Source organism: Pichia membranifaciens (genome assembly GCF_001661235.1).
Source record: "Pichia membranifaciens NRRL Y-2026 unplaced genomic scaffold PICMEscaffold_1, whole genome shotgun sequence".
NCBI lineage: Eukaryota > Fungi > Ascomycota > Pichiomycetes > Pichiales > Pichiaceae > Pichia > Pichia membranifaciens.
In genome coordinates this window covers 1,618,094-1,636,784 of record NW_017566982.1, presented here as the reverse complement: position 1 = coordinate 1,636,784, position 18,691 = coordinate 1,618,094, and the positions used below count along the sequence as shown (strand labels likewise).

Here is an 18,691-nt window from a genome sequence, read left to right as displayed (position 1 = left end):
CACCGCGTGAGTAGGACCTCTGGTTTGTAAGGGGGTGTAACGAGTTGGATGGACATGACGATTTAGTACAAATTATTATAAAGTTAATTTTGAAGTCATACAAAGGAGATAAAGACAGACTATATACAAACTTTGAAAAAGTAGAGAAGTTGTGTTAGGAGGCGTGAAAGAGTGCAACAGACGTCCTAACTCTAGTTGATTGCTGGAGCGCCTGCAACAGGGTTACCGTTGGCATCGATCATACCGTTTTGCATCATCATGATCTCTTCATTTCCGGCAGTTTCAATTTGGATACCACAACCTAGCTTGGAGGTGTTTTTGAATTGGTTAATACTACCGTTGAAAATTAAGCCGATAGTTGGTAAAACTCTGTGTTCAAGCATGAATGAAACATCACCGTTTGATTCGAGCTGACCTCTGTAAATGGATTGTCTGAACTCGTATTTTGCACCCAAACATGTGTTTGCTTCGATTGTAGTTTGGATAGTTGGCATCATCATTGATTCAGACATAACTGGTTGTGCGCTGGCTTGAATAGTAGTTTCCAAACCGGCTTCGAGGTTTGGTGCAACCTTTCTCCAGAAAGAACCAATAAAGGCACCTTGAGCTTGGAGTTGAGCAGCAGCAATCCAATCACCTGCGTTATATCTACCAGCAAGGGAAATTGCGGCTTGGGAAGGACCGTTTGGATCCATTGCATTGTAAACGGTTTCCATACCAAGGGATAGTTTAGGGGTGATAGATTGTAAAAACGAACCAATCAGTAAACCACGGTATGATGGGCCTGTGAAGTCAGGGTTAAGAGCCTTCAATTGGATAGAAAAGTCCTTTGCTTGGTATTCATGCTCAAGTTGGCACATTGCTGGTTGGCCATGAGCTAACTGTAATGAAACTTTGGAAACAATATGCTTATCCCAAGAGTAGTTTAATCTACCAGTCAAGGAGAATTCGTTGTCGATGGTACCTTGAACTAAAGCTTGATCATTGGCAATAATCGAAGTAAAAGAATAAGCAGGTAACTTACTACCGACTGCAAAACTGTGAGCAATCTGAAAGGCAGGGTTCATTGAGAAAGTCTTATTGATATCTGCTTTCAAACCTGTGAACTGATAAAGACCCAAGAAAACATCTTTTGAAACTTCCTTGTTGATGTTTTCCATGATACCAGGGTTGACCAAATCAAGGGAGTGTCTATGCTGGATGATCGTTTGAGAAACAGAAGACAAGAACTTGGAAACCGGGTTGGTCGACCAGAGACCTGGTTCACCAGTTGGTGGGGCGACTGGGTAGACACCTTGGATTGGAGACAGGTTCTTGATGTCACCGATGTTGACAGGAGTTGCTGGGGAAGCCATTTTGGATCGACGTCTATGGTTAGTCTGTAGTTGCCAAGGACGTTTGCAGGAGCTACTAGAATCATCAAAGCTTGAATCACTAAAAAGGCTCTCCTTAATGCTGATGCTTCGCCTATGTCGGTTGGCGAGGTGGAAAAGGAGAAAAGACCAGGGATCGAAAAAAACGAGAAATGTGAGTGAAAAATTACGTATGTGTTGGTGTACGGGCTTGTTGTGAAACCACCGACGCGTCGGGATTAGAAAAGTGATTCCTTAAAACAGAAAAGAAGTGGATGCGGTCTAACATTGGTATCGTTACTTAAAAAGACATTATACATCACTTACTAGATTGAGTTCACGTTTCTCGCATTGACATCAGCAATGAGACGAGATATTGCATCTGACTTTGCCTTGATCCGCTCCTCGGTCTCGTGCTGGCTGTGTTCGGTTCCGTTGCTCTCGTCCACCAGCTGTTGTAATCCTGACTCCACTGTATTGCGAGACTCTTTTAGTCGATTGATTCTGACTTTAATACGTCCACACGCATTATCGACGTCCTTGATTGAGAGTTCCCCGTTTTTCACCTGCTCGATGATATCGAGCAGGAGAGGCAACAACTCCAGTCGTACGTTTTCCATCTTCTCTAGAGTCTCATGTATGGACTGTATCTTATTCAGCCTTTCACTATCATCATCTGTAAAATCGACGTCGTCATCTCGAGCCTTGTTGCTACTGCTATCTTTCGATTCACCGTCTGCCTTGTCAATTTGCTCGGCATTTGGTTTCCCATCCGGCTCAGGTCCATCAACATCCATCTTATCCTGGCCTTGATTCTCACGGTTTCCATTTTCAGAAACTGAGTTCCTCACCTGGTCTTTATCAAATACGTCATCTATGTTTAATAGGGCGACGCTGCTGGGTGGTGGCGGAACATCTTGAGCGCTGTTGATGACTTCTTGATTGGCTTTAACTGTTTCTAAGCTCTCAGATACTGCAGAAGATACAACCGCTGAATCAGAGCCTGATATGGATACAGGAGACAGAGATTGCCCTCGGATCTGTGGTGATGCTTGAACAGCCGGAGCATCTGTAGTTGAAGCTAGCGGCGGAACTTTAGATTCATCCGAAGGTGGTATTGACCCGTTTCCTACAGTTGAAGCGGAAAAACTCTGCGATGCGGCTTGTACATTAGATTCCATTGCTGTTATGCAATCTTTTTTCCTTTGAAGCGACTTGTAATTGGTGAGTGCTAATGTTTTGTATGTTTGTTCATCAGGGGGGCTGGATGAAGAAAATAGTTCAATGCTCGGGGGAGGCATTCACTATTCACATTTTAATCGCTTACGTAACAAAATAACCTTCCATGCCGCCAAATGTAGTATTTTAGCCGATAAGTTCTCTCTCAAGTTACTACATGTGCCAAAGTACCACTGAATATAAGTGTAAAATTTTCAAGCTCGTAATCCCTCTTTAGCTCAGTTGGAAGAGCGCGGGACTGTAATGTTAACAAGACATCCTGAGGTCTCTGGTTCGATCCCGGAAGGAGGGAGATAATAAACCCTTAAGCTTTGGTGGCCCAGCTGGTTAAGGCGTCAGTCTCATAATCTGAAGATCGCGAGTTCGAATCTCGCCTAGAGCATTGTGGTTTAACTTTTTTTGCGATGCTCTGTCCTTGCTTATCAGTATGATTGAAGTGAAATTGAAGTGAAATTGCATATGCATTTTGCTTCTTTTCACGAATGATAATTTCTTTGAAGTGTACATAGAGGTCTATATGGTATAAATTAGTGGTTCAAGAAGTTGTCAGGAATGCCAGCACCTTCGCTTTTCAAGACCGACTTAATATTTCTTCTATACTTGTCGAAAACATCGATTGATATAGGTTTTTTCAAATCGTAGGCTTTAAACGAGAGAGAATATCGTTTCGTAATCCCATCTCCTATGTTATTCCACATACAAAGAAGCTCTTCTGAATCAAGATCCACCTCATCGAGATCATCGAGATCTGAAGCCGAAATCGATCTTTTGCCTTTACTGAAACCCTTCATGTTTGTTGACATAACTCCTAAATGAGAATCCATATCCAGACTGTCCATTTTGAGGCTCAAGTCCAAATCTTGGTCAAGGTCTAAATCTAATTCCAAATCCAGGTCTAAGTCTAGATCAGAATCGAAATCCAAATCTACCAGTAGATTAGGACTAGTATTCCCATTCAAGTCATCCGAAGATTTTATGTTTTGGCACTTTTGTATTTCTGTGGATTCTGAAACAGCATGTATGTCACTTACTTTCCTGGTTGAGGCCATATCTTCAGCGAAAGAGACCTGAGAAGTATTCAAGCTGGAATTTGAGTTTATGGTGTTGTATTTGCGTAAAATCGAGGATTTTAACGAAGTTGTCGAGGCCGAATTGGGACGAACAGGGATCGGGTGATGTAAAGTCAACGCGTCAATGGCGTTTTCCGTTTTTGGTGAGTCGTCTTCTGAATCAACGTGTAGAAACGATTTCAAAGTGACGGAAGAGGAAGAGGTATGCGCAGTGGAGGTATCGATGATTGTACAGAACGGAGAGCTCAACGTGAAATCGACTAATAGGTCTACTTTAAATTTGGAGATCGGCTGTACTGTAGATTCAAATTTGTGCAAGATTGACTCATCGTCGGTATTGAGGGTGAGTCTCCAGTACCTCACCGGGTTTTTGATTGGTATAATGTAAGTGTTTGTGTTGATTTTGATTATTGTGCAAGAGGGCAGGATCGGGTGGGTCAAGGACCCGCAACTCAGGTAGTTGAGAGCCGAGTTCATCTGGTAGATCTGGAACTTTCCCTGAGCTATCAAGCTGGGCTTGCTGTTTTTGATGATGTGATGGATGCTTGAGCCAGTGGCTATCGCCGGTGCGTCGCCTGGGTCCTTCGCCGACTTGTAGACTGACATCTCCGACTCGTGCAGCCGGAAAATCGTCTTCCTGTTGTCCTTCTTCATCCCCTGCGACGGCCGGGACGAGTGTGTCGAAGAGCCAGAGCCAGTGGAGGCCGTCGACACAGAAGGCTGGAGATGTCCCGGCATGCTGGCGTGGTGCGACGTGCCGTGCCGCTTCGATCTCATGAGCTTCCTGAACGGGTTCCTCAACTTCAGCACCTCCGCTCCTTCGGCCTTGTACACGCTGGCGTCATTGCCGTTGCCACTGTTTGTGTGTTTGTTTTTGTTTTTGGCCTTGTCCTTGTCGTTGTCTTTGTCGTCGTCAGCAGCCTTCATTCGGGGAAACGCCCCCCGCCGCAGCGTAGTATGCTTTATTCTCTCCTGCACCATGCTGTTTAGTCCGTAACCATTGGCCCGCTGCCCTTCTGTACTGCTCCGGCCCCGTAAAAGCTGAACTACACACATGAGCCGTCTGCTCTTTATCTCTTCTCTCTATCTCTCTGCCTCTCTCCACTTTGGGCAAAGGAAGAAGCAAAACAGAAATCTCGCTTTGCTTAGGTAATCATAGGGCGCTGACGTAAGCATGGATTTTCCTTTTCCCGATAAACGGCTGCCGTTCACCTTAGCGAGGTGTTAGCGAGTGTTATTTACTATTTCTGATTTACCCTCCAAAGCCTGGAAAACAAGATCGGCGTTTTGGAGGTCAAGTTGGTGCTGGACTCTGTTAGACTGTTGACAAGAGCATTACGGCATTCACAGTTGTCTCTTTTTCTTTGGCTGATTGAGACTGCCGGAAGTTGAGACTGAAGCGTCGTTGTTCATCCCCTGGCTCTACTAGCGCCCCCTCGGCTATTGCGTCGGCACACCCACTACACTTATCGAACGAAACAATGACGGTTGTCTACAACCCCGATCCTAAGCGACTGTCTCCTTCAGCGGAAAGCAGCGACGATGAGGCGTACGAGGAGGAGTACAGCGACAGCAAGCTGAATAGCTTCGAGGCGCCGCGTGCGGAAGACGACGAGAAGGGACGTTTCCAGATGACGGTGGAGAGCACGGGCCACCGTGCTACTACGGCGCCGGCGCCGGTGCACTCGCGGGACTCGTCGCTGTCCTCGCTCAGCAACTTCTCGAGGAAGCTGACGATCAACACGAAGAGCTCATTGCCGGAGTCGTTCAGCAAGCTCTCGAGCAAGTTCAAGCGCAACAACTCCGTCTCCTCGAGCAACCTGAACATCTTCACGCGGAAGCCGTCGATTTCGCTGCGGTCGCTCGACAGCCCGGACTCTAGCATCTACTCGAACCCGAACTCGAACGACGACTTCTTCGACTTCGAGAACGTCAGCGTGAACAACAACAGCAACAGCAGCGGCGGCGGCACGCTGCAGCGGATCAATTCGTGGTCCAACCACCGGAACGCCTCCGGGTCGTCCCCCTCGGGTTCCGGCTTCTTCCAGAGCAAGCCCGCTGGCAAGGGGGCCTTCTTCACGACCGAGCTCGAGAGCCTCAAGTTCCGGGGCCGGGCGAACTCGTCGCCGCAGCAGACGCTGGTCTCGCGCAAGTCCTCCATCTCCGTCCAGAACCTCAACCTCATCAAGAAGAAGAACATAGGCGGCCTCGCCAACCACAGCAGCAGCAGCAACTACTCCTTCGAGCTGTCCGACAGGCCGCTCAACGCCAGCTTCCACTCCGCCGCAGACGTCTCCGACGAGTACTTCTCCAAACAGCGTGTTGCCAGCTCAACCGAGTTCTACCTGGACAATCTGGACACCCTCGACTTCGACCTCGACAGCGACAAGCTTCTTGCCGCAAACACCAGCACCACGGCCACCTACACCAGCACCACGGCCACCTACACCGGCTCCGCGTCCGCCGCCCCCGCCGCCACCGCTGCCGCCCCCGCCACCACCAGTCCGCTCACACTCAACTCCTACAAATTCAGCACCCCCGAGCTGCGCTGCGAGGAGTTCGAGACCTCCAGCATCACCACCTCCACCACCGCTGATCACAACCTCGACTCGTCCTCGTTCTCCCAGCATCAGCCGCACCATCCGCCCCACCACCACTCTCACCTCCATAGCTCTCTCGGCATCGTTGAGCCGCCCGCCAACATCCCTTCTCCATCTGCTTACGCTCCTGGTCCCGGCTCTGGTCCCGGTTCCTCCAACCCCGTCAAGTCTTTCCCCGGCTGGTCCTTGAAAGACGGACTTCTTGTCCCAAATGACGACTCCGGCTGACGTATGCTCGCCCCCCGCACGCACCGTCTGCCCTTTCTGCTTTCTCTCGTGCCTTCTCCCCCCCACAGCGCTCGGGCGTCACAGCCTGGCGAGGCCGGATGCGGGAAGTGCGGAGTGCGGAGCTGTCCCCCCGGGGGCTGTCTCCGATACGCCGGGGGCTATCATCACCAGCCGTCAGCACGTCTGCACTCCGTCGGAGGGTGCTGGGACCCGGAGGGGCAGACGGATGGGGGCTCTGGTATATAAACAAGACGGTAGTTCCTTGTATCTGCTAGCGGGACGTTTGGCGGGTGAAGGGTGGAGTCTGTGCTGCTTAGTGCATACATCATCAGCACCAAACACTGACACTAGTGCACACACAACTAAGTAGCTGCACCCCCTCACACGCACACACACACACACACACACACCATGTCCTCTTTCCAGCACCAGAAAGAATTGAAGAAGCTTCCCATTCCTCCCCTAGAGGACAGCATTGCGAGATACCTCGAGGTGCTCAAGCCTCTCCAGACGAGGGAGGAACACGTGCGGACGGTCGAGGCGTGCTGCCGGTTTCTGAAGTCATCAGGCCCGATCTTGCAGGAACAGTTGGTCCAGTACTCCCGGTCGCGAGACTCCTACATCGAGCAGTTCTGGTTCGACTCGTACCTCAACTACGACTCCCCTGTGGTGCTGAACCTAAACCCCTTCATCATGATCGAGGACGACCCCATCCCCGGCGTGTGCAACTGGATCAACCGCGGCAGCGAGTTGACATGCTCCACCTTGAGGTTCATCAACGCGTTGAGAAACAAAACGCTCCCGGTCGACTACTTGAAAAACAAGGTCCCACTTGACATGGACCAGTATTTGCGGCTGTTTGGCAGCGCCAGAATCCCAACCAACGATGGTTGTGTTTTGCAGACCGACAAGTACTCCAAGCACATCGTGGTCATCGTCAACTCTCAGTTCTACTGGTTCAACGTGTTGGACGACGACAACAACTTGGCCCTGGATGAAGAGCAGATCAAGCTGAACCTCAAGTCCATCATCGACGACTCGAAGACAATGGACCCGAAAGATATAGCCAAGTCCAGCTTCGGGATCTTGACCACCGAAAACAGGAAAATCTGGTCTAGCCTCAGAAACAAATTGAACAAGGATAAAATCAACAAAGATATTCTCAAGACAATAGATTCGGCCTTGTTCTGCCTTGTTTTGGATGATTTGGAAATAGGGAACGACATGAACAAAATGTCTCAGAACTTCCTATGTGGTAAAAGTGTTTTGAAAGATGGTATTCAGGTAGGAACTTGCACCAACCGCTGGTACGACAAGCTACAGTTGATTATCACGAAGGATGGCAAATCGGGTATAAATTTTGAGCACACGGGCGTAGATGGTCACACCGTCTTGAGGTTTGCAAGTGACATCTACACCGACTCTATCCTAAGATTTGCTAGAACCATCAACAAGGATTCACCTTCAATCTGGAGCGAGAACTCCAGCATCCCGAGAGGAAAAGGTAACTTGGAAGTCCAATTGCCTCGGAAACTAGAGTGGAATTTGACTAACGATATCAGTCTAGCGTTGAGGTTTGCAGAGACCAGATTGAGCGATTTGATCAGCCAAAACGAATTCTCGACACTCTCTTACAACAAGTATGGTATGGAGAGAATCAAGAAGATGGGCATGTCTCCAGACGCCTTTGTGCAAATGAGTTTCCAATTGACCTACTATTCTTTATACGGCAAAGTCGAATGCACGTACGAGCCTGCTATGACCAAGAAATTCTTACATGGTCGTACTGAGGCTATCCGTACAGTTTCCGAAGAGTCAAATGAATTTGTGACTAAATTTCTACAAAACGATATCGATGCCAAAACCAAAATAGAGCTGTTGAAAAACGCTTGTAAAAAGCACAGCGCTCGTACAAGAGACTGCTCTAACGGATTGGGTCAGGACAGACATCTTTACGCGTTGTTTTGTATCTGGAAAAGATACTACGGAGACGAAAGCACCTCAGAAGATGAAAGTGGCTCAGATGGAAATGATCTTGAAGATGATGATGACGACCAGAGTACGATCGATTTTGGCAACTTGCCTGTCACCGTTGATTCTGTCAAGGATTTGAAAGAAATTCCTGCAATTTTCGCAGATGAAGGTTGGGATAAATTGAACACTACAATAATTTCCACATCAAACTGTGGCAATCCATCCTTGAAAATCTTTGGTTTTGGTCCTGTGAGTGAAAATGGGTTTGGATTGGGTTATATTATTAAGGATAACAGAATAAGCATATGTGCAAGTTCAAAGCATAGACAAACTGCGAGATTCACGTCAAGTTTGGCCACTACTCTAGACTTGATGGAAAAAACTTTTAATGAGGCCAGCGAAGAAGCCTCTAAAGTTCCTAAGGTGGGTGTTTCTGGTGATGTTTCTCTCAAAACAAATGAAATCGAGAAACTACTAGGAGGATATCCGTGCTACACTGTTGACTCTCATTCCGACTCAATTAAGTCTAAAGACGGGGATAATGCTGACAAAAAGCTTTTCACGAATAAAGAAATTGGACGCAAGCTCCGATTCACTGAATACTAAATACGAATATTATTGATTAATATCTCTGACATTATCGCCTGTTATTATACATTTATTATTATATATTATACAATTTCGAGTTTTATTTCTACTCGACTCCTCTTCTTTTGCTCTTTTTTTCTTCTTCTTTTTTTGACTTCTTACTCTTATCTTCATCGCCACTATTTTTAACATAATCTGTAATTTAGTTTAACTTATATTGTCCGCATCCACTCTTCATTGTGTAGATACAGTACCGTTCTCGCTAAGTTCTTTCCACAGGTGCGGTTCTGGAGTGTACATTCGGACTATCAAATATCTTCCATGATAGTTGAACCCTGAGAGTTTTTCCACAGCTAAAGATGCAGCCTTCAGTGTCGTATAGACAACTAGAGCCTGTCCTCTGGTTTCGACATTGCTGGCACTCCCAACTCGTATCTCTTGGATATTCCCAAACTGTCCCATTAGGGCAAATAAATCGGATGACGCATGATTGAAGGATAGGTTTTTCAGCTGAACAATAGGAAATTGTTGCTGATTCATTTGATAATGTTTTTGGGAATTTGACATAGTGATCAGAGTACCAAAAGTGTAGAAGTAACTGCGTAAAGAACTTGAGGTCAAAGAGTTGAATACGGCACAGAACTCAGAAAAAAATAAAAGTCAATCAGATGTGCGAGAAAAATAGATTTGTCCTGAATATTGATTTTTCATCCGTCCTACTTGCTACAATAAGTGTAGCACTGATCAATCAAAGGGTTATCTGAAAAAAGTACCAAACCATTGGCATGTCTAAGGTAAACGATTTTATAGATTCTCAGAAGACAATCTATGAGCTAAAGCCATCGAAGCAACGCAGGATCCCCAGTATACCTGATGGATGCAAAGAAGGTAGACCTTTGAATGATAGCGAGTATGAGAAAGCTGGAAAGGTCCCATTTGTTCGACTGCTAGGTGGAAAAGAACCACTTCGAAACGTGAAAATCAGGCATGAATTATACCAGAAGAATTGGGCCCGACAGATGCATGCGATCGATAGCGTCTTGTCGAAAACTGATAGGTTTAAGTTTCGTTCATTGCGTGATTTCTTGAGTCGGAGAGATACATCAAGCAACCAGAACGACTTACTGACTACTGCATTGTTAAATTTAGGATCAAACATCTCCAATCACGATAGATTGCTTAATAATGTTTGCCGCTATTTACGAGAAGACGAAAATGTGTGCTTGGTCAAAATCAATCCCAATGTATGTTTCAACATCCAGCGAATAATCAAACGTATAGAAGACACACTAGCTTGTAAAGTGCATGACATTGTGAGTGGAAAATTGAGCAACCATAGTAAAAAGAACGAGAGAAAAAACAATTCAAGAAAGAGAGACAGAAGTGGAGGCAATATTCAAAAAGCTGGAACTCCGACACCTAGACGAAAGAAGAGGAAACATGCTGAATCTGGAAGTGGAGTTTCCGACGCAATAAAGATTGAAGACGGAAATGAAGGTTATGATACTATACTCATTGATTACGATGATGATATTGATGATGGTGATTATAGGAATGATGAGGAAAATAGTAATGAAGATGAAAATGAGGACATGGAAGACCAAGTTGACGAAGAAGAAGAAGAAGAAGAGTCTGATGACGACTTTGATATCGAGCTAAACAATGACTTTGATTTGCTACCCAAGAAAATAGAGAAAGATAAATATGTGGATATAGAAGACATGCTCCAGGTGTTTGAGAAGGCAGGAGTTCGTTTAATTGTGTTGGTCCAAAATGCTGATGCAATGAACTCTATTTTAATCCAACAGACATTGATGCTACTTCACAGGTATAATCAAATATCCGAAGTGTATAGTATCATTGGCATTTCAACACCATTCATCATTTTCCAGGAAAAGGTGCCCAAAATACTCATTGGGAAATTGAGAACCAGGAGTTTTGCCGTTGATAATTCCAATGAAGCCATCAACCAAATTATGGAAGACTTGCTATTGAATATCAACGAAACGTACAATTCTCTAATTTTTGATCCCAAGCTAGTCTTGAAGTTTTTGTATCGAAGGGATGTCATGAGTATTCAGCAGTTCAGCAATTATATGAAATTGATTTACATGCGTCATTACTACAGTCAACCATTGTCACTTTTCTGGACTAATGATTTCAGCAAAATTGATTTGAACAGTATTTATTTCAAAATTTTCAAGACTTTACCATCTGTGATGGAAAATAGCAGTGAACTTGATAAAAAACATCTTGTTGGTATAGTTGAAAATGATGTTCAAGTTATTGGTGACCTACTACGTACAAATTTGAATCAGTTAATCAATTGGAGGTTCAATTTTAGAAATTTGATTGATTTTTTAAATTTTGCACAAGCCTCAATTTTGGATGTGAAGATATGGTCGAACAACTTGGAGCTTTTTCAACTTTTGTTCGAGAAATACTATGAATTACGAGATGCTAAAGAGGTATGGAATGATACTAGCGAAGTTGATGAACAAGAAATCGATGACGAAGACGAGAAGAAAAGAAACAAAAAGAAAACGAAGAGCAAATATTCGAATTCGAAGATTAGTCATACAAGTTTATTCAAGTTTTTGATTGAATTGTGGGATGTATTGAAAAATACTTCCCACGAAAAAGTTGAATCATTCTACGATCAATTATGTTCTGATGAACAATTCACTTTTATAACGAAAAGTGAAAGATTTCCAAAAAAGTGTCCAACGAAGGGGGCGATAAATGGATTTATTGAGGTGATACAACTCGCCCTTCGAGATCAAGTTTGTGAGCTTGATTTGGATGGACAGGCATTTAGAGAAATTTGTGTCGTTCGGGAAGATGCTGTTTGGAAAATCCATGATGGGTTTGAGCCATGTGTTCGAGAAAATTGTCTTAAAAATTTGGACGAGCCAGGCAAGGTTCTATTCAACTCTCGACACTGGGTTTTCAACGAGCAGAATGAGACGCAAAAGACAGAAGTTAAGATGTTCAGTGTCATTGAGCCGATATTATGTGAGATGTATCGAATATTCAAAGAAACGGGGTTGGTAATGAATGTGTATGACTTTTATCAAGTTTTCAAGAACAGTATAGTGAGTCGAAGAGAGTTGATAACGCTGATGCGAGAGAAAATGATGAGTGGAGAGCATGTAAAGGGCTTGAAACACGAGGAGATTGAAAAGTTGCTTGAGATTCTGGATAAGATTGAAGTTGAGTTGGAAGGTGGAGAAGTGGAGGAAGAATGGGATAAGATGCTTCTATCGTGGTTTTTGAAGAGTATTTCAGAGTTTCAGATGCTCGGTTTGCTAAAAGAGGGCAAGAACAAGAGTCAGAGCGTTGAGAAGTCGCTCTGGAGAGGGATCTGAAGAAGGATATGCATCCATTTTGGAGTTAGTGTTTATATATGGAAAGTAAATATATAGCTAATGGGATAGAAAGAAATAAATAAAGAAAGAGAGGAAGAAAGAAAGAAAGAAAGAAAGAAAGAAAGAAAGAAAGAAAGAAAGAAAGAAAGAAAGAAAGAAAGAAAGAAGGAAGAGAATAAAGATGTCAAAGAAAGGATAATGAAGGAAAAAATAGAAAATCGTAAATTAAACAGATAAAACATGGACTGAGCAGAAATGAAAAGAAAGATACAAAAAAATGACAGAATAGCAGGGATCAAACAAAGTAGAGGGATGTCCTATGCTTTGAAGGAAGGGCTTTTGGTCCGGAAAAGACGGAAGAGGCATTTGTGGAGAATAGGTCTGGGTCAACCAAGCCTTTTGCAAAAGTCGATAGCAAAGTGTTTTGATGTGAGTAATGAATACGCTGGAAGGGGAAAGATTTTTTCTTTGTTGGGGAGGTGTCGAAATCGTCGAACACGTCTGCTGCCAATGTTTGAGAAGGTTTTGCCGGAGAAAGAGATTGTGGTTTTAGAGTTTCGAAAAAGAGACAGTTGGATACGGGTACAATGTGAGGCTTTTCGTCGGACAGGTCTGGCTGGAAGATGTGAAGCGAAGGAATGGAAGCTGCTGTCGTGGAGTTTTTGTGTTGCTGGTGGATGAAGTTTGCTCTGTTTTGGATGCTGTTTGGGTCTAGACGCCTGTAGGGAGAAGGGGAAGGGGAAGGAGAAGGGGAAGAGGAGGGAGGTACCTGTGTTTTCGAGCTGTTGGCGGTTGAAATAGAGGCTGTGGAAACAGGAGTGATTGTGTTTTTACTGAATGTTGATGAGGAGGGGTTGTTTGGGGAATTTATGACGAGTTTGCGCAGAGGGTGGTATTTCTGTCTGGAGGAGCTTGATGGTGAGTTTGCAGTCGAGATGGAGCTCGTGAGAGAGGCACGGCTGGATAGAGATGCCGGCACGGACGCAGAGGCTGGAATCGCACTTATCTGGGACGGGTAGTTTGAGAAGGCGTTGTTGAGGGTATTTGAGTAGTTCTTGCTTGAGTGGGAGCCGTCGAGGCCTGTGCCCGGGTCGAGGTCTCTGAGTATCGTGTCCGAGTCCTGGGAGACGTGGACTATGTCGAGGTCATCGTCGTCATCGTCGTCATCGAGGTCGCTGTCGGCGTCGAGGTCGTCGCCGTTGCTCAGACTCGGGCGATTGTTGGCCCCGTCGTCGCCGAGGTTGAGGTCGTCGAGGGAGGACGTGGAGCGAGCGTGCCTGGAGGAGTGTCCCACGTAGAGGGGGTTGTGGGGGTCAGAGTTTTTCCTGGACTCCTCTTCTGTGACGGAGTGGATGATCACGGAGTGCCGTTTCCTGGCGGGGTTTCTCGTTCTCAAGGCCGGGTTGTTGGAGAGCTGGGCGAGGTTGTTGAACGTTTCCGTGGAGGGGATGGCGGCGGCGGCGGCAGATGCGGTGGAGGGCCGGCGTGAGAGCGGCGGCGGGTGCTGGGTGTGGTCTGGCCCACGCGGGCTGGGGGCGGCGTACTGCTGCGTCTGCGGCAGCAGCTTCTTTCTTCTGGAGATGGACTTGAAGTTGGCGAGGACCGTGTGTTTGCGGGACCTGGGCGCCGGCGCAGGGGCGCCGGCCGCCGGTTCTGCGTTGTGTCTAGCGAGGTGGTGCAGAGAAGACATGCTCCATAGTTGTCCTGGGGCGGGTGTGCGGTTGGTGCTGGGCTACTGCCTGGTGCTGCTGGTCCCTGTGCCTGGTTCCGTCTGCACGGGACCACAACAAGTAGCCGCTAGGGCAGGTAGAGGGCCAGCGGAGCAGGGCACAGCAGAGCACCGGCCGCGCAGCGTGCCTTGCTGGTGAAGTCTTTTCCCGACGTGCAGCGGCGCCGCCGCTGGCGGGAGGCTGGGAGGCCGGCGGCGCGTGCGGGCAGACGAGACGAGACAAGACAAGACGGGACGAGAAGACGGGACGGGGGCGGGGACGGCGCCATGTGTTGTTTAGCGAGGAGGGCGGGCCGAGGGCAGCGGGAGCCAAGCACACACAGGCACACACAGACAGCAATGAAGATCTACTACATCGGCGTGGTGAAGCCCGCCGGCGACGACGGCAGCAAGACCGCGTGCATCTGCGAGGAGAAGGACCTCTCGTCCTTCTCCTTCTTCCAGAGAAGCTCTGTGGGCCAGTTCATGACCTTCTTTGCGCAGACCATAGCGGAGCGCACCAAGCCCGACCAGAGACAGTCGATCGAGGAGGGCGAGTACGTGGGCCACGTGTACGTGCGTCCCGAGGGCGTGGCCGGCGTCCTCATCACCGACAAGGCCTACCCGATCCGCCCAGCCTACACGCTTCTCAACAAGGTGTGCGAGGACTTTCTCTCGCAGCACTCGCTGGCCCACACCACCCAGCTTGCTGCCGCGGCTGCCGCCGCTGCCCAGCGGGGGGAGCCGGCCCCGTCCGGAGCCTCTGTCTTCCCCGAGCTCGCCGGCTACCTCGCCAAGTACCAGAACCCGCACGAGGCCGACGCCCTCATGAAGGTGCAGCAGGAGCTCGACGAGACCAAGATCATTCTCCAGCAGTCGATCGAAAACGTGCTCCAGCGGGGGGAGAAGCTCGACGCGCTTGTCGACAAGTCCGAGGCCCTCACCTACTCGTCCAAGACCTTTTACAAGCAGGCCAAGAAGACCAACTCGTGTTGCGTGCTTATGTAACGGGCTCGCTCGCTCACTCGGACGTGAGCCCGCGCTGTAGCGGTGTAGCCGGGTATAGCAGTGTTTAGTAAGCAACCCAGCGGCGAGGAGCGCGAAGCGCAGAGCGCGAAGCGCAGAGCGCAGCGAAAGGCGACGGGGCAACGAGGCAACGAGGCAACGGGCCTGAAAAGGGAACATGTTTCTCCCAGGCCTCGATGTTGCCCCTTCTGCGTGCCTATGAGCCGCCAGCGTTTCTTCGCCACCCACTTCATCCCCATCTATCCAGTGAACACAACCATGCTCAGACACGTCGCCGCCACAGTCCGCCGGAGCGTCCCCGGCGCCTTCCGCCGGGCCCCGCTCCGCCGCCTCTCGAGCAGAGCCGGCTCCGCCGGCGCTGCGGGCGCCGCCAGCTACGTGCCGCTGGCCACCGTCTCCGCATGCGCCGCCACGTCTGCCGCCATGTACTACTACTTTATGGGCAGAGCGACAGTGAAAAACGAGTCGCCGGCAGCAGTGGGCGAGGCAGGCGCCAGCGGCGAGCCGGAAATAGAGGTTGTCGAGATCGTTGAAGAGCCCGTGGAGGTGGTCGAGGTGGTCGAGGTGGTGGAGGAGCCCGGCGAGGCGGGCGCAGGCAGCGAAGGCGCCGCGGGCGACCTCGAGGCCGAGGCGCAGAGAGAGGGCGCCTTCAACGAGGAGACGGGCGAAATCAACTGGGAGTGCCCCTGCCTCGGCGGAATGGCGCACGGGCCCTGCGGCGAGGACTTCAAGGCCGCGTTCTCGTGCTTCGTGTACTCGTCGCAGGAGCCGAAGGGCATCGAGTGCATCGACAAGTTCAAGAACATGCAGGACTGCTTCAGAAAGTACCCGGAGGTGTACTCGGAGGAGCTGAGAGACGAGGACGCGGTCGAGAGAGAGGTGGTGCAGACCGAGAGAGCGGTCGACCAGGCCGTGATGAACAACGACATCATCGAGTCCGTCCAGGACGCGGCGCAGGAGGCCCGCGAGATCAAGGACAACGTCGCCAGGCTCGCCTACGACATCTACGGCGAGGCTCAGAAGAAGATCGACGACTTCTCCAAAAAATAGCCAGCCACCTGGCCCCATGGCACCCGCCCTGGCCTGTATATAGCCTGTCTACATTACCACATTATAACAGTACACCACTACCACTTCTCACGGGCCGCCGCCCTCCTCAGGAGCCGTCGCCCTCCACAACCTCCTCCACCCGTAGCGGGAACCCGTCCTCCTCAAACACAACCTTGTTCTCAAAGTACACCCGTCGCCGCCCGTTCACCACGTACAGCTGCTTCCCCTGCTTCTCTCCGCAGGGGACAATGCTCACCCCCGCAGCCTCCAGCCGCTCAAACACTATCTCCTTGATGCTCTTCCGCCCAACGCTCTCCGCAAACTCAACACTAACCCCTCCGCCAGCCCCCCCGCTGGCGTCGCTGCTGCTCCTCCGGGCCCTGGCCACAACCGCCCGCCAGTCCTCCTCCCGGCCTTCGCACGCCGCAGCAAGCTCCTCCAGCTTGAACTCCGCCTCCACCCCACCCTCTTCAAGCTCGTAACAGCCCCGCAAAGCCTCAATAATACAGCTGAACCCACACCGGTCGTCGTCTAACATCCCCAGCACAGAGCACGTCCGCACAAACTGTCGTAGATACCCCTCCCGCTTCGTATCCTCCCGCTGGTACAACACCAGATAACTCGCCAAAAAGGGAAGCGCAATCTCGTTGTACACCACATCGTTGTACTCGTCTAACTTCAGATTGATCATCCGTCTCGTAAACAGTGCAATCTTCGACAAAACCTCTTCGGAGAAAAAACGGTGGCCTGCACCGTCATGACCGTCTCCCGGACCGTCACCGCTTGTCTCAGACTGCCACCTCTTGAAATCTTGTAATGGGCTTCCTTTCCTCAACCCGCCAACACAGAAACAAAGCAACGCCTTGTCAACCTGCTCATTGTACTTCTCGTCCTGAAACACATCTAGCCAGTAGTAGAGTCCGATCCTCTTGAGATCAATGAACGTCAAGTCCCTATCCCCAACGGAACCCATTATCCACACGCAGTACTTGGTTATCACTTGCTGCTTGATAACATCACAAGATTTCGGATATATTTTCAACCACTCAAGAATACTTGCCGAAAAACCCCGTGCTTCATCCTCAGAGACCTTCGATGTAGATGCCATTTTCGTCAAATCCCATTCCTCAATCGCTTGTACTAGCTGCGGAACTATCATCCTCTCGAAGACCACAAATTCGAAAATGCCAGGCTCCAAAAGCTGAGACTCTCGTAACTCCTCAAATATACCAACTCCTAGATTGACATTCTCAACCATCCATTCACTATAAAAATCTCCCAATTTCAAAAATAATGGCTTCAATATAACAGACCCAATAATAGAGAACTTAATACTTACCACCTTCTCTCCATCTTCATCAATGTCATCCCTCATTATCGTCTTGTCGACCCCAATCTTATCTGAAAGCTCTATATATGCCGACGCGTAGTCGAGTAACTCACCAAACTTAGATATGTCCTGGAAATTACATTTCTTAACCTGTCTTTCCCACCAATTCATAATCTTCGATGCCACTAACTTCAATACGGCAAATTTCGCTTCAATACTAGCTTCTTCTATCCTTTCAATACCTAATATATCCTTCACTACTGTGTTGTTGAATTTCAACTTGATGTTTTTCATAGATATATCTGTGTAGCACCTGTGTAGAATCTCAAGATCTAGCTTGCATTTTTCATTGAACTGTTCAATATTATTTATTTCAAAATTTAAGTACTTGATTTTCGGAATATCCGCCTGAACATTCTTCAATATATCCCATAACGTCTTTCTCAACTCTAAATCAACTGGTGAATTCACATCATCCGGGTCCATAGACTCAACCCACTCAATGAGCTCAAATGGTACTTCTACACTCAGCTCTCGAAGCCTCCTTACAAGGTCAGAGAGCTCCGGCATATCGTATTCAGATTGGTAGAGCCCACTCTTTTTGAACCCGAGCGGGACTTTCGATTTTTCAACATCAGCTTCACTATCACTATCATCATTAGTCTCACTGTCACTACCACTGTCCCAATCATCTACCACCCTTGACTGCATAGTGTTTTTCTTACTCGTACCATTCACCTTTATTCCCTCTCCACGCTTGTATATCGATGGCAATATTGGCTCCACAATCCCTTGACCGTTCTCACCCAATCCCGTCCCCTGGACGTATCCCATCTTCATCATCAGGGCAGCTCCCTTCCCATACTTCTTCAGCACGTCTTCTGACATCTTTCCTCGCTATGTGATGTACCTTTACCTCTGGATGGAGAGTATATCCACGTTTTATACCTCTTGTTCTGTAGCTGTGTTATTGACAGAAGCTCAGAAAGAAAATAGGACCCGGGGTTCCACATAGTCCTCGGTTATTTTTTTCTTTCGAGCACCAAGCCCGTATCAGCAAAATAAACTTCCGACCTCTCTCATCATTAATTTGGGCACTCTCGAGAGTTGCCAAAAAGAACGTGTTTGAAGGGCTGGGAAACACCAGAGAATAACCGC

At 48.2% G+C, this 18,691-nt stretch overlaps 11 protein-coding genes and 2 non-coding genes across 13 annotated transcripts; 7 read left to right on the top strand and 6 right to left on the bottom strand.

The window, feature by feature from the left end:
* Positions 1–42: 42 nt before the first annotated feature.
* On the bottom strand, positions 43–1,468 carry PICMEDRAFT_14568 (hypothetical protein). Its single transcript, XM_019160437.1, has one exon. The coding sequence runs from the start codon at positions 1,353–1,355 to the stop codon at positions 192–194; it is 1,164 nt and encodes a 387-aa protein (XP_019020198.1). The 5' UTR covers positions 1,356–1,468; the 3' UTR covers positions 43–191.
* Positions 1,469–1,678: 210 nt separating this feature from the next.
* On the bottom strand, positions 1,679–2,533 carry PICMEDRAFT_70659 (hypothetical protein; the record flags this gene model as incomplete). Its single annotated transcript, XM_019163700.1, has 1 exon — positions 1,679–2,533. One exon carries the CDS (start codon positions 2,531–2,533, stop codon positions 1,679–1,681), a length of 855 nt encoding a protein of 284 aa, XP_019020197.1.
* Positions 2,534–2,798: 265 nt separating this feature from the next.
* Positions 2,799–2,883, top strand: PICMEDRAFT_t27. The gene has a single exon. It is a non-coding gene; the product is annotated as a tRNA-Tyr (tRNA).
* Positions 2,884–2,899: 16 nt separating this feature from the next.
* Positions 2,900–2,973, top strand: PICMEDRAFT_t28. The gene has a single exon. It is a non-coding gene; the product is annotated as a tRNA-Met (tRNA).
* Positions 2,974–3,066: 93 nt separating this feature from the next.
* Positions 3,067–4,745, bottom strand: PICMEDRAFT_14566 (hypothetical protein). The gene has a single exon (XM_019160436.1). It carries the CDS (start codon positions 4,640–4,642, stop codon positions 3,119–3,121), a length of 1,524 nt encoding a protein of 507 aa, XP_019020196.1. The 5' UTR covers positions 4,643–4,745; the 3' UTR covers positions 3,067–3,118.
* Positions 4,746–5,142: 397 nt separating this feature from the next.
* Positions 5,143–6,489, top strand: PICMEDRAFT_9572 (hypothetical protein; the record flags this gene model as incomplete). The annotated part of the gene is made up of 1 exon (XM_019165103.1): positions 5,143–6,489. The coding sequence occupies one exon, from the start codon at positions 5,143–5,145 to the stop codon at positions 6,487–6,489; it is 1,347 nt and encodes a 448-aa protein (XP_019020195.1).
* A 199-nt stretch (positions 6,490–6,688) lies between these two features.
* PICMEDRAFT_91527 (hypothetical protein) lies at positions 6,689–9,177 on the top strand. The gene has a single exon (XM_019165072.1). The coding sequence runs from the start codon at positions 6,901–6,903 to the stop codon at positions 9,067–9,069; it is 2,169 nt and encodes a 722-aa protein (XP_019020194.1). The 5' UTR covers positions 6,689–6,900; the 3' UTR covers positions 9,070–9,177.
* Positions 9,088–9,627, bottom strand: PICMEDRAFT_14564 (hypothetical protein). The gene has a single exon (XM_019160435.1). It carries the CDS (start codon positions 9,616–9,618, stop codon positions 9,286–9,288), a length of 333 nt encoding a protein of 110 aa, XP_019020193.1. The 5' UTR covers positions 9,619–9,627; the 3' UTR covers positions 9,088–9,285.
* Positions 9,628–9,836: 209 nt separating this feature from the next.
* PICMEDRAFT_70654 (hypothetical protein) lies at positions 9,837–12,419 on the top strand (the record flags this gene model as incomplete). Its single annotated transcript, XM_019163699.1, has 1 exon — positions 9,837–12,419. The coding sequence occupies one exon, from the start codon at positions 9,837–9,839 to the stop codon at positions 12,417–12,419; it is 2,583 nt and encodes an 860-aa protein (XP_019020192.1).
* A 120-nt stretch (positions 12,420–12,539) lies between these two features.
* PICMEDRAFT_91503 (hypothetical protein) lies at positions 12,540–14,266 on the bottom strand. Its single transcript, XM_019165071.1, has one exon. The coding sequence runs from the start codon at positions 14,107–14,109 to the stop codon at positions 12,715–12,717; it is 1,395 nt and encodes a 464-aa protein (XP_019020191.1). The 5' UTR covers positions 14,110–14,266; the 3' UTR covers positions 12,540–12,714.
* Positions 14,267–14,487: 221 nt separating this feature from the next.
* Positions 14,488–15,135, top strand: PICMEDRAFT_30099 (hypothetical protein; the record flags this gene model as incomplete). The annotated part of the gene is made up of 1 exon (XM_019162628.1): positions 14,488–15,135. The coding sequence occupies one exon, from the start codon at positions 14,488–14,490 to the stop codon at positions 15,133–15,135; it is 648 nt and encodes a 215-aa protein (XP_019020190.1).
* Positions 15,136–15,816: 681 nt separating this feature from the next.
* Positions 15,817–16,032, top strand: PICMEDRAFT_25514 (hypothetical protein; the record flags this gene model as incomplete). The annotated part of the gene is made up of 1 exon (XM_019162397.1): positions 15,817–16,032. A coding segment is annotated over one exon (216 nt), but the record flags the coding sequence as incomplete, so codon positions are not given.
* Positions 16,033–16,309: 277 nt separating this feature from the next.
* Positions 16,310–18,421, bottom strand: PICMEDRAFT_70651 (hypothetical protein; the record flags this gene model as incomplete). Its single annotated transcript, XM_019163698.1, has 1 exon — positions 16,310–18,421. One exon carries the CDS (start codon positions 18,419–18,421, stop codon positions 16,310–16,312), a length of 2,112 nt encoding a protein of 703 aa, XP_019020188.1.
* Positions 18,422–18,691: the final 270 nt, after the last annotated feature.